The 17,415-nt window shown below is 43.2% G+C and overlaps 1 protein-coding gene across 1 annotated transcript in view; it reads left to right on the top strand.

The window, feature by feature from the left end:
* Positions 1-456: 456 nt before the first annotated feature.
* CAPZA2 (capping actin protein of muscle Z-line subunit alpha 2) overlaps positions 457-17,415 on the top strand; it is a 29,547-nt gene continuing 12,588 nt past the window's right edge. Inside the window, exons 1-3 of the mRNA XM_083851189.1 lie at positions 457-634; positions 15,042-15,105; positions 17,078-17,129. Coding sequence (XP_083707315.1) covers positions 530-634; positions 15,042-15,105; positions 17,078-17,129 — 221 coding nt within the window. The 5' untranslated portion in view covers positions 457-529. The remainder of the gene's footprint in view (positions 635-15,041; positions 15,106-17,077; positions 17,130-17,415) is intronic.

The raw sequence follows: 17,415 nt of genomic DNA, 5'->3' as shown, positions 1-17,415 counted from the left end.
GAGGAGACTCCACAGCCTCTCTGGGCAACCTGTTCCAGTGCTCTGCCACCTCACAGTAAAGTGCCCCCTCATATTCAGCCAGAACCTCCTGTGCTTCAGTTTGTGCCCGTTGCCTCTCACTGGGCACAACTGAAAGGAGACCGGCTCCATCCTGTTGACGCCCTCCCCTCAGGTATTTGTACACACTGATGCGGTCTCCCCTCGGTCCCCTCTTTCCCAGGCTAACCAGCCCCGGCTCCCTCAGCCCATCCTCCTACGACAGACAGGTGCTCCCCTCCCCTCGTCACCCCCGCAGCCCCGATGACTCATTTTTAAATGACTCCTCCGCCCAAGACGAGACGTGAGCCGGCCACTTGCACCCCACAGCCCCCCTCAGCCCGACCGCCCCCTCCCCGCAGCCAAACAGCGCCTCCCGAACCCCCGGGGGCAAGGAGGCAGCGGGCGCGGCCCGCCCCCCGCCCGCCCGTGGAGGCGGTGGCGGCACCGCCACGGCCCCGCCGCCCTCCCTCAGCGCCCCCGCCCCGCCGCCATGAGCCCGCCCCCGCCGCGCGCATGCGCAGGCAGCGTGGGGGCGCTGCGGGAGGCGGACGGGAAGATGGCGGACCTGGAGGAGCAGCTCTCCGATGAGGAGAAGGTACGGGCGGGCGGGGTGCCGCGCCCCCACGGGGCGCCCCCTCGCCCCCACACCCCCGGAGCCGAGCTGTCTCGGCTTGAAGGGGCCGCCGGCGTTTGCAGGGGCCGCGGGCTGGGTGTTTTCCCCGCGGCCCTCCCCCCTTCCCTTCCCCCTTTCGGTGCCTGGGTAGCGGGAAGCGAGAGGGCGAGACGGGGCGAGGCGCTGCCGGCCCCTTCCCCCGGCCCCAGGTCCCCTTCCCGGGGCCGGCCGCCGGCTCTGCCCGCCGCACGGAGGGGCCCTGCGCCTCCCCCCGGCTCCGGGAGGCGTGGGAGGAGGAGGAAGGGTGTGGGGAGGAGGAGGAGGAGGAAGGGTGCGGGGAGGAGGAAGGCTCCCTCGCTTCCTACAGCCGCCGGCGGGTCCGAGGTCAAGGAGCGGAGCGGCTGTGTCACGGAGGCGTCTGCGGTCCGTGTGTGCGCGGTGGAGACTTACAGAGGGTCAAAAGTGATTTTTTACGGCAAGCCTCTCAAGGAGCAGGGTGCCTCGGAGACCTCAGTTATCGGCGCTCCTTGGCTTCCTCTCCTGGAGGCAGCTTCGTGGCAGCTGCCTGCTTCACAGCTGGGGTGCGGTGGCTTGCGTGCGCTGCCCCTGTCTTCGTGTAACACACAGTTTTATTCATTTCTGATCAAAAAATGTGTGCTTTCCTGGCAGCGGAAGCTCTGAGATGACTGAAAGGTTGTGGACACCAAAAAATGATGTTTCAAGCTTCTCTGAACTTACAGGGATGTCCAAAATGTCTTAAGTCGTTATGAAAAGGCAGATTTTTTGCATGTTTGGGATTAACAGGGCCACGTTTCAGAACTAGAGAGCCACTGATAGGCCAAAAGATGCATAACATGAGGGTCCCTCCATCTCTTTCCAGCCAGAGACTTTAGTCCTCTACGTGAGGACCATTCACATACATGATGGTCCATGGCTCTTTGTATCCTTTCTAGAACATGCAAGTAACTCTAATCCCGTATGTTGCTGTTAGGGAAAACACTCCAACTACAAGTTATTTTGGCATCACAGAATGACTTATGCAGGGCCACCCAGAGCAGGTTGCCCAGGACCACGTCCAGGTGGCTTTTGGAGATCACCAAGGAGGACTCCATGACCTCTCCGGGTACCCTGTGCCAGTGCTCAGTCACCTGCACAGTTAATAAAAAAATAAAAAGAACTGTTTCCTGATGTTCAGAGGGAACCTCCTGTGTGCCGGTTTGTGCCCGTTGCCTCTTGTCCTGACAAATAATGTAAATTATGGTGACATTTTCATCTTGCCTCTCCGTGAGCTGAGAAGCACTGCCTGTGCTTAATACTGTGCCTGTGCAACTGATGGAGTTAAGTTCTGAACTTTCTTCTGTCCGTTAATTGCAGTTTTTCTTTCCTCTCAGAATGGATGCAGACCTTCTAGAGACTCCTATTGCCTTGGTATAAATGAACAGAATCACTACTTTGCCATAGTAAATTTAAATTGATTCTTTTATCCGCTTCAGTCTCATATAAAATTGATTGTCCTACATGATTGGAATTTTCCAAGCCTGGCAAGAGATTTTATTGGCTAATAAAACAAAGATGGCTAATGCTGCAAGCTCATGGAAAAGCAAGCAAATATCTCTGGAGACCTTATGATACCTCAAGATTTTACTTTTCCACAAAAGAGGTACATGGATTAGCTTTCTTGAATGTGAGCCTCTCAGGTGGTTTATCAAGGTGTGATGTATTTATCCATTCTGAAACGAGCATTCTCTGTATTGGGCAGCTCCCACCCAGTGCTTGGAAAGACTGGGGTCCCCGAAATGGCATGGGCTTGTTTAAGGATTTTATTACATCATTTAAGTTATGTCGGATAGCCTTTTAACAATGTGCTTGAAAGCATAGATACATTTCAGTTATGCTATCATTTTACAATAAAAATGTTTACTGCTTAAAAGCTGTAATCATTTTCTGATGGTATTAAACTAAGACTGTGCACTCTAAGTGGATTAAGTAGAAGACTTCCTCGGTTTAGACTAAAGCATTTTTTGGTTAAATTACTGCAATTTTAAGATTTGCCCTCGATTGAGTCACTAAATGAATACTGTATAAGGAATGAAATTTGAAAGTGCAAATTCTTAATGCATGTGGAGATCTTGAATTGAATTTCTTCAGTTTGGTTAATTTCTAGTCTCTCAATTGTTACTTGATATGAATAATAAAACAATTTTTTGAAGTTAACATTTATGAAATTAGTTAAATTTTATCTCAAACGTTGAGCAGCACTGAGTGAAAGAGATCCTCCTGCTGGATAGCATTTGGAAAACACACCCTTCTCAGCCATCCAGCTGGGACTGTGATTACAAATACAGGAGGACAGGTAGACAAACATTAATGTTCACAGGGAATAAATCATATTGCCTCTCCATATATCTTTCTTCCGTGATAAGAAATGGAGAGCTTCAAAGGCTGGTGTAGATGATGGTGGTGCAATCGGGTTGTAGGTAACTTTTACGGATACATAGCTATAACAGTGGTCAGAACTACTGAAATTTGAGGAGGGAAGAAGGTGAACAAATATAGACTGTTCTGTACTGGTCCCCTAATAGCGCTATAAAAGCAAAATGAGAGATAAGTGATCTGGTGATACCACGGGTTCGGAAACTCAGTTCCTGTCCTGCTTTGTGCGTAGTCAGGAATTCCAGTGCTGCGAAGGCAGTAAGTAATTCCTGTGGCAGCAGCACCAACTTGCTGGTGTCACCTGGCAGCCAGTTCAACATGGCTGTAACATAACTCAGGTTTAAAACTTGCTGTGCTTGGTGTAAGGGAGAATACAGAAAGGGCACGAATTGGGATAGTGGAATAAATTGGCAGTAGCGCGTGGTTCAGGTAAAGGAGCTCTAAAAGCAGGGAAAGAGAAGAGCCACTTTCCAGAAAGAATGTTATTTCAGCGTGCGAGATTGTGCAACTGGTTTCGATCACAGCTCTGTTCCTTAGGTTCTCATTTTAGCACAAGATTTTGAAACCTTGCATATCTTTCAAAGTGATGATACCGTGTGGGTGATTTTTAAAAAGCGCTAAAAAACAAATACATCTGAGAGCTAGCTGTAGTTGATGTGGTGTGTAAGACTGTGCAAAGCCCAAGGTGTGAAGCTGGGCTCTTGCCAGCGAAGGTTACCGCACCTGGGATTTTCCAGCCCTAAAGAGAGCCGTGGTGAGACACGGGGTTTTATGGCCGTCCTGTTCACTTAGGTTACTGAAAGTTAGGAAGCTTTCAGACAAGTGGAAAAACAAAAGTTTGTTTGTGTTTCAGTCTATAAATAAAAATTAGATGTGAGAGGTGGAAATCCTGAACTCTTAAGTGAGGTAGCAATTGGAAATCATCATTTCCCTTCCCTTCTTATCTGTAATGCATCCTCTCTTAATAAGTCTTGAATGCAAAACCTATTTATTTATTCAGCGTATTTGAACGAGTTTGGCTAAAAGTTTAATAACCATTCTTTGCAGTTTAATTGTGTTCCAATTTCTGTACAAATTGCTTTTCTGCCTGTGGCGATGTCAAACTAATAAGCATATACAAAAATGTTTCTTCATGACTGTATTAGTGTGCATATAAAAGCACACAATTTATCTCCATGAATGTAAGCAATGATTAATGGAAGATACTGCTTTTCCTGTAAAAGATGCATTTACTAATGTAAATACTCATTAACAAATAGCAGCACATGAAAAACAAGACTGAAACTGTTAAAATCGTAATGAAATCTTGTACTCTGTAGTCAGTGCCTCTCGGTGACTCGCCAGGACATGTTTACTGTAGATGTTTTATCTTTTTTTCCTTTTGCAATGTGAATCCTGTTCACTACAAAGCACAGGAGTTAAATAGCTGTGTTGGTGCGGAGATAGAAAACAGGGGTGTCTGCAGTGAGGAAAGGAGAGTATTAGTAGGAAATTTTCACACATCAGGGTTTTAGTGCAAAAATTGCTTATGTTCCTTAAAATGCTAAGCATATATATGTGTTGTCAAATGTGATACCAGAAGGGAGCCACACCTCTTTCAGTATGCGTGTGTCTCTGTGTTTCTGCTTGGTTAGGAAGGCTTATGGAGTAAGGTGGAGCTTTAACAGCCAGCCAGCTCACTGTAAGCAGAACAAAACCTCTCTTCTGACACGGAAATAGGGTCCCGTTTGTGAAAAATGAGCTGGCTTGGCTGCCTCATGCTTCCTGGTGCATTGGGTAACTTTGCAGTTTCTTAACCTAGCTGTGAAAACCTACCGAGCTAACTACACCAGCAAAACTCTGCAGTGTAGTTTTGTCGCATTGGTTAAGGAAAACTTTGTTTACTCAGTGCTTTGAGGTGAGAAGTCTGTGCCTGTAAAATGCATCGTCGTGTGTGTAGCTTAGTCTTCAAAAGTTAGTACGTTGGCAGCAGAGCTCACTTTGCAAAAACAAACCCACCAGTGAGGGGGGTTCTGCTTCAGGTGTTTCCTTCATGCAAAAATGCACCTTTTTTCCAAAACCACCTCAGAAGCATCACTGGCACTTTTAAAAATAAAAGAATTATTAGTTCTTTACGTGTATTAAATCAATATGTGCTCTGAATCGTTCATTTCAAAAGGATATTAATATTAGGAGCAGAATGTTTTGGAGTAGATGCAGGATTTTAAAAGTCTTTCCTGGGTATAGTCACACAGTAATCTATAAGTTTGAGACAATTCTTTAATAGGAATGAAGAAGTTGGGGGTGCTTCACAGACTGCCATGTAATTCCGAATACGGCAGTTACCCCAAGATCAAGATTTCTCTGTACATAGCTAAGATATCATAACGTGTTGATGTGAGTTTGGAAATAGTTTTTAAAAATCCATCGATACACTTAACATTGAAGGACAGAACTGGAACTTTAATCGCTTTGTCTGTGGTGAAACTACGAAAATGTTCAACGTGGTCTGAAAAATTGATTACATACTCTGTGTATAAATGCAAATAATTTATTTGTAGAGTCATGCAGGCTGGAAGAAACTTCTGGGAGTAACCCAAATGCTGCATCGTCAAAGCAGGGCTAACTTAGACCAGGTTGCTCAGGGAATTGCCCTTTGAGTTTGGGGCATCTCTGAGGATGGAGACTGCGCAGTCTGGGTAACCTCTTCCAGCGTTTGTCTTGCACTTGTGGTCGAAAACTTTTCCTCATATTTAATGGGAATTTCTCTTGCTGCTGTTTGTGCCCGATGCATCTTGTTTTTTCACTGCGCATCTCCACAGAGAGTCGTGATGCGAAACAAAGCTGTCTGCGTTTTGGACAAGTTAAAAGTCTGAAGGTTGACGATGCATACAAATTAAACCTGTAGTTCTGTATATGAGTGATTTCTAAAACTGCACTTCGTATTTTCTTTTGTCATGAGCAGTTTGGAGAAGTTAGATACTCCCTGAGTAGTATGGCTTTCACCATGTCGGGGCCTGTTTCGAATGCAGCGGCACCCAAGCGCCCCCAGAAGCCCGGTCCTTGCTGTCTTTGCGCTCACCGAACTCTTGCAGAAGTTTGCTACCCAGGAAACCTCACAGCTTAAGTAGGTAGATAAGATTAAAAAAAAAATTTGAACAAAAACTAAAGAAAAGTTATAGATCGAATTATTGGCCACTCTAGCAATATTTGAGATGGGAGAGAATGATTTGCCGTACAGCAGGAAAGGTTCTTTGCCCAACAGCAGTCGTCAACCTACAGTTCTGCCGTGAAATGCCACCTTTGGTTGACTTTGATTTTGGCAATCAAACAGGAATAGGATAAAAATTCTAACCACATTATTTACCAAACCAATGTTTTTCTTGGAGAGCAGTATATAAAACTGAGTTGCAGTTGCCTGGAGTGGGGTATGAAGAACTTTGAATTGCTTAAGAAGAAATGAAAGCAGATTTTTTTCAGCATATGGAAATTACTGTTTTTATTCTTGAGTGACCAGCTTCTGAAATACAAGGCATTTCAAATACTTTCTTCTTAATTTGACAGAAAGCATTAAAACTTTCGAACTGGTAGGTAACGTTGAGAGAGGATTTTCAGGCACTGGAATTGGCAGGGGATGTGGTTATAGATAAGGTGGCACCATCATCTATGACTTTAAGAGAGGCAATTTTCAAAGAGAAAGCTCTGATCTTGTTCCTTTCCTCTCCCTGCTGCTCTTGAATCTAGGCTTGGTGTCCTTTGAATACTTAATGGTAAATAATGAACTTGGACTAGTAGGATCACTTTAAACATGTAGGTTTTGTGGTGGAAGAACAGTTTGTGAATGTGAACAAAGCACTTGTGAGGTTACAGTGGATGCCTCTCTGCGGCGGCTGCTGGGGAAGGGCTGGGTGCTGAAGGGCTGGGTGCTGCAGCTGAGGAGGGAGCATGTGTGCGTGGCTGACTACGGCTTGGTGCCATGCCTGGGCATGGCACTGCCAAGTTTGTGCTTTGGGAATACCTAGTTAGCTGTACCTTATACCTTTAACTTCTCAAACAAAAGGGAACGCCTTTGCTTTATGCTAAATGTAAAATTGTGCTGCTTATTCAGTTCCCCGTGAATGACTCTTGCAAGGAAACCTTGAGATTTGTATGCGTATTATTTGATGTCTCTCTCATCCGTAAGAAAGGCATGCAGTTGCTTAGCTTCCAATGGCTTTATCGGTAAGAGCTAATCATAAATTTACTTCAGACTGCATTGGACCTTTTCAAATCATATGAGATTTCTTTTTAACAAAAGGAGCACTAGCTTCCCAAAGCAATGGAGATGAAAATAATTTCATTTATTACATTGGTTAGATATGTTGAGGTTTGACCCTATATTGAAATATGAAGTACCAAAGAATAACTTCTGAATACAGTCTGAAATAAGTTGCTGTAAAATACTGGTATAGTCTCCTGAGACGCAACTGTATTGCACACACCTCCTTCTTGTTTGCTTGTTCTCAGAAAATGCTGTGGAAGCTATTAAAAGCCCGATAAATACACAAAAAGCTGGATTTTGTATAAATTTTTAACCTGGGGTGTTCTTAATCTTTTCTACTGCTTTGGTATTTCCCTGGTTGCTCACAGTATGACCTTCCATGTGCGTATCTGGAAAAAGGGCTACATTGAAGGTAAATTGGAATAAAACCACTGCAGGAAGAATATTCTGTACTATAAATTTGTGACATAGTGCCGTCAGTAGTTTTGGAATCACTTTTGTATGTGCGTGGTTTTCTTAGTTGTTTTCTAGCCAACTACTGATGAGCCACAGGCTTTCAGAGAAATACAGATGTAGGCAAAAACCAATGTAATATCTTCAACTCTCTGTAGTATAATTATCAGTAATTTTTTTTTTTCTTTTCATAGCTTGTAGTAATTAATTGTGATAGCTGAAGTTTCAGGTTGACCTTGTTCATTTAATGTGTACAAACAAACTATGTTTCACTAAGTGGACCGGTTCTGTTCTTTCATGTTTCTGAATTAATATATAGGAAGTGCGTGGCATCAACGGGTGGCCAGTTAGATACAGGCAGGGGTAATAAAAGTACACAAAACGATGTGAGATCTATCTTCTGTAACTTATTTCTGGTTTGTCCCGTGTATTTTTTAAAGGAAGAGTTTATTCCAATCCAGTGTAATACGATGTTTTCATCCGCAGGAGTTGATTTGGATCGTTACAAGACCCTGTTCCTTTTCTCTTTATTATTACAGTTTACAGAATTTGTAGCTTGCTAAATGGATTGGAGGGCAATGCATGTTCACAGATCTAATGCAGCTTCAAGCATTAACATGAAGGAAACGTCTGTGCAGTCAAAGCCATGGGCCTGGAATGTGCCCCTCCTTTCCTGTGCCCCAGGACCACATTTTTGCAGTGGTTTCTTCCTTAGCTGTCCCAGAAGCAGAAGTGAGCTGAATGCCACAGTGCATTTTTCGGTTGAGCTTGGTAGCAAGGCAGTTGCAGTGCTAATTCTTGTATCCATTCCCTCTCTGCCAGATTGACCATCATTGCTGTGTGTTTTTTTTTTTTTTTGAGATGCTACATGTATCAGAATGCTTCTGTGCTATTTGAAATCATACCCATGAGGATGGGTGAGGTTCCGTGAGATGCTGAGAAGGTTTGCTGCTGACACGGGGCAATCCCTTTCTCACTCGCATGTTCTTAGAGCTTTTCTGGGCCTCTGAAGTTCACCTCACTGCTCTGTTAGCAGCAAGAAGCAATAACTATCTGAAGTTCTCATGGTAAATGAATTAGTTGCTGTGTTCTTGCTCAAGGTAAATAGCCAAGCACTGGTTATATGAAGGAGTTTTTAGAAAGGGGGCAGTTCAAACTTTGAACAACTTATGCCATTCATGGAACACCCCCAGTTCATTTTTTATTAGGAGATGTGTCATAATTCCTGGTGGAACATCCTGGAAAGTACCTAACCCAGGAACTTAACAAACTGAAGCCAGTAAGTACCAAGTATCTACCTCTCCAAAGGAAGCCAGTTTCTTTTTTTTTAAACAGTGATGGATTTGCAAACTCAGAACTCTTTTGATGTTTGCAATACTGACAGATCATTGAAGCACAGAATATCCTGAGTTGGAAGGGACCCCCAAGGATCATTGAGTCCAACTCCTGGCTCCACACAGGACCACCCAAAAATCAGACCTGGTATCTGAGAGCACTGTCCAAACTCCTCTTGAACTCCGGCAGGCTCGGTGCTGTGACCACTGCCCTGGGCAGCCTGTCCCAGTGCCCGACCACCCTCTGGGTGCAGAACCTTTCCCTAACACCCAGCCTGACCCTCCCCTGTCCCAGCTCCATGCCGTTCCCTCGGGTCCTGTCGCTGTCCCCAGAGAGCAGAGCTCAGCGCCTGCCCCTCCGCTCCCCTCGTGAGGGAGCTGCAGGCCGCCATGAGGCCTCCCCTCAGCCTGCTCTGCTCTGGGCTGAGCAAACCAAGGGACCTCAGCTGCTCCTCATACGTCTTGCCCTCTAGACCCCTTCACCATTTTCACAGCCCTCCTGTGTGGGCACTCTAACAGTTTTATGTCTTTGTCATTGGCTCAGTTGTAGCCAGCAGCATTGCATCTTGTAAGTGAGGCAGCTGATGGAACCTTAAACTATGTTTCCTGATACGGTACATTTGTCAGTACACAATGAATTTTGACTGGTAGAAGATGCCAGAGCAGTTTTGGCGTTCATTAGAGAGCAGAGCTGCATAATGAAAATGACTGGCTCAGCTGGACTCAAAGCGGTAGCCGGAATTGAACTCAGGCCTCAGTAACGCTAGGGAGGGCTCTCGCCCAGTGTCACCCCCAGGGCTACCAGCAGGATCTCTGAAGGACTTGCGTGCTACTGGCAGTGTGAATTACAGTGTGAATTTTCAGAGAATTTAAACTTTTTCAAATGGTTTGGATAATCTTAACTGCGTTAATATTTCTGAAATTATGGTCCAGTTGTAAGAAGCCCCTTTCTCTAACTGTCTGTAAACAGAGGTCAGTGGGTCAGGACTAAGCTGTTTGCTTGGCTGCCTGCAGAAAGGCTTCCGGAACCAGCACCTCAAGCAGTGGCAGAAGGAATCACACCAAACGTCGGACTCTTTACTTCTCCTAGAGCAGGGCCGCAGAGCTCTCTTCTTAACGTGATCTCATCTACTTTTTTGCCAAACATAGCTTGACCTGTGAGTACGAGGTTTGTTTTGGCTTACAGGGAAGCAAGGGTTCTCTCAGGAGTGCGGGATACAAAATGCATCATGTATCATGCCTCAGCCCTTCTACCACGCTTTCAGTAATCGCTGGTATAGGTAACTGCTGGAGGAAGCTCTGTCTTTTCCTGTGATGAGCAGCAAAGTTGTTGTGGCTGTGTAGAGTGGAAGTGGATTGTGAAAGCCTTCTCTTCCCACACCATTTTTAGTCTGTTCTTTAAGATCTGCGTGCAATTTGTAGGTTAAAAGAGCTTTTTATGTGTACATCACTATTCTGTTTTTATTGCTCTGGAGCAGTAAACTTTAACCTGGTACAAGTGTGGAGGAAGGGTGGGTCTCCCTGCTGCAGTGAGCTCACCGCTGAACTTGAAATAAGCGAAGTGTAGGAAAGAGCAGGGGCAAAGCCTGTGGTTTCACAGCATCTTGCTTACCAGCTTGTTCTTCCTCCTGCAGCCTGTTAACTGTGGGAGCTGTCAGGGTGCCTGGCAAGCACAGCTGTAATTCAGTTATGTTAAAAAGGGGAAAAGAGGAGAAAAAGAGAAATGGGGGAAAAAAGGAATAGCTAACTTATATTTTAATGCCTTTCTTATTGTTAGATGCACCCTGGCCGATGCCTGAAGCGGAGCTGACACCGTAGCGTGGCACTGAGAGCCCCGCGGGCCGAGCACGTATTCATGGCCATATATAGGCACGTTCAGCACAGAAGGTCGGGCTTTTCAGCCAGTGTCAGCTTCCGATGTGCCAGAAACAGGAAGAGCGGTTTGGGGGCATTTGAAGTCACTGTGCACGACTTCTTTAAAATAAAAGAAACTTCAGCGCGCCTCAGTATGGAAAGAGGTGGAGGAGGAGGATTTGTCTGTGTATCTGGTTGATGGCACGCCTTGAGAGAAATTATGTCATGAAATAAAGGCAAAAGGATGAAAACAAGACACCATTCTGTAAATCATTGCTACCTCTGTGCTTGTGCAATCTGAAAAACTGCAAGTACTGTAGGAGCTGAATGCAGGCATTTGTTGATAGAGCAATTGCTTTAATCTCTGCAGGAGAAAGTTTGCCTGATACCCAGGCTCATTGCATACAACAAACCTGTCTTTTTCTCCTTCACTTATCTCCTTGATATGAAATTTTAGCTAAAATCATTTACTTAATCAAATTAAGCAATTTTTAACTGACGTGCTGGGCAGCATTTGGTTTCATTTGAACTGAGAGGTTAAACCTCGCTAACTTTTACCTGCTGGCATCAGACTTGCATTTTAGCCTGCACTGCTGACTGGGACTGCCCTGTGTGTGGGAATCACCTGCAGCAGGGAGTGCTGCCCTTCTCCGTGCTCTAAGAAGTGATGTTTCTGGTTGTTTCTTGTGGGTTTTAGAGGGTCTTTTTTGTACCATGTGTATGACTTATCCAAATTAATCCTCAAAAGTGCAGGAAGTCACAGAAGTCTTCAGAAAAATGTATTTAGATTGGGTTTGTGCCTTCAATTCATTAAATACAGTAAATGTGCTATTCCACGCAAAGGCTTGCGTTAAAAAGCTGTTTGCAAGACCCGTACGTAGCGACCCATGATGTTAGAAGTCCTGGGTTAGTGAACTCAGCAGTTTGCAATTCCTTGAAAGCTGCTCTGAAGACCTGTAACTGAAAACAGTGGCTGTAAATCTGATCTTGGAAACTACAGCATTGTCTTTAAGTGTTAGGTGATGTTTGGGAAGAAACTAGAGTAATAAATTGAGAAACTTAAGGGATTTTCTCACTTCAAGCTTTTTGAGTTTCTAAAAGGATACTCGGTTGTAACTTAGTTTTTTGGTACCTGTATGTGTGTAAAGTGTTCATACTGTGTGCGAATGTGCATTTCTCTCGAATGAAAAGGTTTTGTCATTTAGACTCTTAAGATGCAGTGTTGCTTCTGTTTTGGCTTGATCAAATCAGCTCCTATCAGTTTCTAAAAGTCTCAGTGTGGTGAATAACCAGCATCAGATCTGACTGTAATGCATCTCCCACAAGTGTTTTCTTTAAACAGTTTTCAGAAAAAATAGCTTTGTATGAATTATATTGCAGTTGGCTTTTCTAGCTCATCTCTGCATGTTACAAACAAGGTGGGTTTTGCTGTATCTGCGTCCTTTTTTAAAAAAATTTTTTGTCTCAAACCACATCATTTTACATGTCCTGCCCCTATGTTTTAACTTGTGCTTCCTCAAGTGATAGCTGAGCCAGTGGCTTTTAGTTGCCAAAGGGGGGGATCTTCAGCTCGTAAGGCTCATGAAAGCACATTCATTTCTGCTTTAGTATTTGTCTGGTTTTGGAGCCCAGAGAATCCATCCTCCTTCAGCGCACGCATTTCTGGAAGATCTCAGTGGCAATAGAGAAGCTGTAGGTGGTTCTAAGTTCTCATGCGTTAAGTTGGATTTAATACTGGATTTACTTCCTTTATATGGGCTTCTTGCATGTATGATCTGGGGAAACAAAGCCTGTTCAGCTACTTATCTCAACAGATAAGTTAATTTGATGTAACTGCTGAAAAAAGTGGATTAGTTTAGATGGACTTCAGAAAGGCAGGCTAGCAAAACACAGCATCTAGCTGATGTGCAGCTTCTGAAGACATTAGTTCCCTCACTTCTGCCAGCATGAGTCTGCTTCACACTTCTTGATGAGATGTTTATTGCAGATTTGCGTGCTTGTGGTTATCTGTCCTTTAAAAAGTGGTATCTATGATGGTATATTGCACTGAGAAAATCTTGTTGAGGAATGTAATTTGCTAGTAAAATCTTCATTAAAAGCAGTATTTTGCTTAGTCTGTCCTGAGGAAGCATCTGTTGCTATTGAATTCTTTTCCCTGAATGTTACTCATACTATGGCTGATCTGACCAGTAAGAAAAAAAATAGTTCTTTGCTGGTGGGAAAAGAAAAAAGCAAGATCAATTTTGCATTACTAAAAAACAGCTGAAAATGAGGTGAGACGATTGGGCTTATCTGGGCAGGGGCTTTAATAAGCTGCCATAAAACAAGGCACTCCTACCTACTCTGCGGCTCTTTGGAGAAAAGAGTAAGCCCTGTGGCATTTATCTCAGTACAATGCAAATCGGAGGTTACTTGCAGAGAGTTGCGATGTGGGTATTTGAAGCAGCAGATAAAGGCTGTCAGCGGTCCAAAACGTAGCATTCGGTGTAGAAAGCTGGGACCTGACAGCCCTTCCCTTTCCATTAGCTAGCGGTGAGTGGCTGCTGGCCTCTGACGAGCTGGGAGCTGCCTGGGCAAGTCCCTGAGGTCTGAACTCCCCGAAGGAGGCAGCGAAGTACTCGCAGGGCCCTCTGAGCTTGAACCATCTCTCCTGGAGACCTCTGCCTGAAACTCGGCCCTGTCAAGAAGCTGGTCTGAGCGCTGGATTACCAACCTTGGCTATAAAATCTATTTACAAATCAATTCAAGAGTTCCAGCAGGCTCGGACAGTTCTTTTACAGTTTCGAATACGTGTAAATGGCGAAATGTAAAGCATTCTGTGGTTATTTTTTGGGTAGTTGCAAATAAAGTGCGTCCTTCACAAACATCTAAATTTCTAACGGGAAGCCCAAACAGTGCAGAAGCTGTTTATCCCACAGAAACATAATGGGGGCATTAGAAATGGGAAATACAGTCCAGGTAGTATCACTGGATTTGAATAGCAACATCCTAGTGAGGGTAATAGAGAGCCTTGGATGTCTCCTCAACTTAGAGAACTGTGAATTATGAAGATTAAAAACTTTTGTCAAGTCAAGCTCTGAAACCAGTGTGTGTGTGTGTGTGTGTGTGTTTGTTCTGGGTGTTCCTGACAACTTAAAGGGGAAAACAATGAATGAAAATAAGTCCGCAGGGGGATGTTCTGTAAGTAAGGTAGTAGTGGAAACATTTTGAGATTGATCCACAGTAAATAAATTGTGTTCCTTTTGCAAGCACGTGTGTCTGGAGCTGTGCAATGAGCCAGTTCAGGGAACTGATCTGAAAAAAGAGAAAAATGACCTTACTAATTTTGCTCGCTGTGCAGTTGTGTGTTTGTGCAAGCACGGACAGGGAGAAGGCCAGGGCATGTGCACGTACTTTTAGTGGCAGTGCCAGGTTATGCTGTGCAAAAAGTTATGGCTGAGGACAATTCTTTGAGGATCTGCATTAAAGTACTTCTTTTTTATTTATTTGTGTGCGTTTTTGGTTTTGGTTGGTTGGTTTAACTGTTGTCTGCTAACACTGTGGTACTAAAGAGGCCTTGCAGGTAGAGGCCAGTGAAATTACATGCTTCAGTGTCTACAGAAGTGTTTTTATCTGTGGACTGCTGTCTAGTTGTGAACCTTCTGGAAAGCTCAGAAGCATAGGATATGTGGTAAAATAAGAGGGGAACCTTTGGAGATGGGATGTTTCCTCATCCCTGGTTGTCGGCTCTCGTATTATGTCTGTTGGTTCCCAGGACTGAAAGTTGAAATGTCAGTGTTACTGATCCTCTTTGTCACGCTATTGGTTTCTTTTTGCCAGTAATACAGAATGAGTGACTCAGTTTCTCTTTCTGCTTCCATTGCTTACAACTTTCTCTATCCTTTTTGAAGAGGTGAAACTTCATGTTCAGTGCTTCTAACAAAGACAGAGTAGCTCAGTGTGAATAAGTACATGAAACAGTAGCAATTGTACAATTGCGTGTCTGGACACTAAAGCCATATAGTGCATGATTGGTGTGAATAGGAATAAATGCAAGTATATACAACCACATAATTATTATTCTCTTTTGTTTTAGGTGCGTATAGCAGCAAAATTCATAATTCATGCACCCCCCGGGGAATTCAATGAAGTGTTCAATGGTGAGTATCTCTCTGCTCTGTGCTTTCATTTAAGGTATCTAGACTCAAAATTGTATTCCTGATTACTCTACTGAATTTCACCCAGCTTATTTTTTTTAGCAGCTCACTTGCTGCAAGAGCTTTGCAGTCATGGTTTTGTAGTTTGGCAGAATAAGCTTTGCACTCCCGAGGCAGCACGGAGTTTAAATGCAAAAGCACCGCTTCTCTTTGTGATACGAGAACAGCCTTCGTTCTGTTTTTAGGCAGTGATGACTTAACAGTTGCTAATGCTTTCATTTAGAAGATATGCGTACATTTTTTCAGCCCTTTATGTTTTTCAACAGAAATTAACTGAAATTAAAGCGGTCCTCTTTAAAAGAATGAATATCATTATAAATACTTAACACTGGATATACGAAGGGTTACTGCTTAAAGTGGCAGTTGTGAAAAAGAATATTAATCCCCTCCAAACATTTTTAACCCTTAAATTATGGGCACCCTCCAATTTACTGGTATGTAGATAAGCTGTAATGAGACTGGAAATTAGTTTCTCTCTGCTATTGTTTCCTAGACTTTACCTAAGATGTTATTCTTTAAAAGCTTGTATTTGTCTTGCACCAAGATACATGGGTGTACAAAAACTTAAGGCATAAATTTTAGCTGTAGCCTGCATATAGCTCTGATGCTACTTACACAGGGAAGTATGTTTAGTACACTGAACTTTGAGTGAGTGGCAGGCTGGAGCTTAAATCTCTTACAAGAAGGTACTGTGTTTAGAATTACTGTGTTCTTCAATTAAACTGTGGCTAGACGATTCCCCAAACTTAGCTTGTAGTACGTTTGTGAAATGAACTGCTGGTGAGCAGCTCATTAGCACAGCACTCTGAAAGTTAATACAATTTCTTATAGCAGTACTGCTAAGACTGTTATTAAGCTAGCTCATAGTTGCAGCTACCTGCTTTATAATGCAGTTGCAATTTTGATGGCTCATAACAAAACATTTGATCATAGGTGTCCAGCCAAAGGCCTAATTGTTGGAATGTTGTAAAAATCAAAAATATTTACATGCGATTCAGACTGACTCCTTAAAAAAAAGAGAGAGCTTTAAACATAAATTCTCCAAATTGTTTTTTTATTTATTTAGAAAAATGCTTCAAATATATTCCAGATTTTTTTTTTAAACTTATAGGATTTCTTTAGAATTCCTTAGAGTTCAAAGTGTTATAGTGAGACTAGTGATCAGTTGTATCTTTAACTCTGGTCTTAGAAGGATGAACACTTTAAGTTGCTAGGATATTTCTTTCCTGATGCTTTTATCTATTATGTGTACTTGCATTGAATTGTAAGGTAATTGTTTGTAAAACAGTGCCTAGTAAATAATAAAGAAGTCAAATACATGAAATCACCTTTACTATGCACTAAATTAAGTAATTCTGAGGAGAGCAGTGACTTCACTCACATGCTTCTTGTCTGATGGTAGAAATGGTATTGTGATATACTGTGCTCTGACTGCTAAGTGTCGTTAGGGAACAAGAACAAAAATAGTATGGTTAAAAGAAAAGTCAAGTACAACACTGACCAAATTAGTGTCATCAAACTACAGTAACTACTACCACCAATACCATGGGAGGGTTTTTATAGTTTACCTCTTAAAAGTGAACTTGAATCCTCACTTGAATCCAGTGCTGTTCTCATGCAAAACTTCTCTAAAAACTAGTTTGACAGATTCCTAGAGCTGTCCCCAAACCTGTAGAGTTTAGCTTGTATCTTCTTACCAGATTGCATTGGAAGGAATCCATTTCTCTAGTGCTTTACTCATTAAGTTCGGTCAAAATTGCAAAATATAAAGCAACACATTTCTTACCGAGTTATCTGTATGGCTATGTGGTGGTTTGGGTTTTAATTGTTGTGGATATTCTGTTGACACTTGTTATGTGACTGAAACAGCTCTCTGAGTTAACCGTACTTCTGTGTTATAAACATCTCTTCTCAGATGTTCGGTTGCTGCTTAATAATGACAATCTTCTCAGGGAAGGAGCAGCCCAGTAAGTACCAGATGCCACATACTCATTTGCATAAAAGCAAGTTCAGTAAGTGTGTGCTTGGCAAGTCAAACCCTATTATGTGCATCGTGCATCTTTGATTAAGATAAAATATTTAGCCGAACAGAGATCGGTATTGTGTCCTAATAGTTAGAGGAAGTGTTTTGTTTCAAAATCCAAACGCCTGGAGTTTGGAACTCATCTCTGCCTTTTGGGATTTCGTTTTTGGTTTCTTGGTAGATGTTATAGTCACTGGACATCTGAAAGTTACTGTTTCCTTAGGTGCCAC

The sequence above is a fragment of the Anser anser genome (assembly GCF_964211835.1).
Source record: "Anser anser genome assembly, chromosome: 1".
Classification (NCBI taxonomy): domain Eukaryota; kingdom Metazoa; phylum Chordata; class Aves; order Anseriformes; family Anatidae; genus Anser; species Anser anser.
Note: the sequence above shows the minus strand (reverse complement) of the source record. Positions and strands in the feature narration are given on the sequence as shown.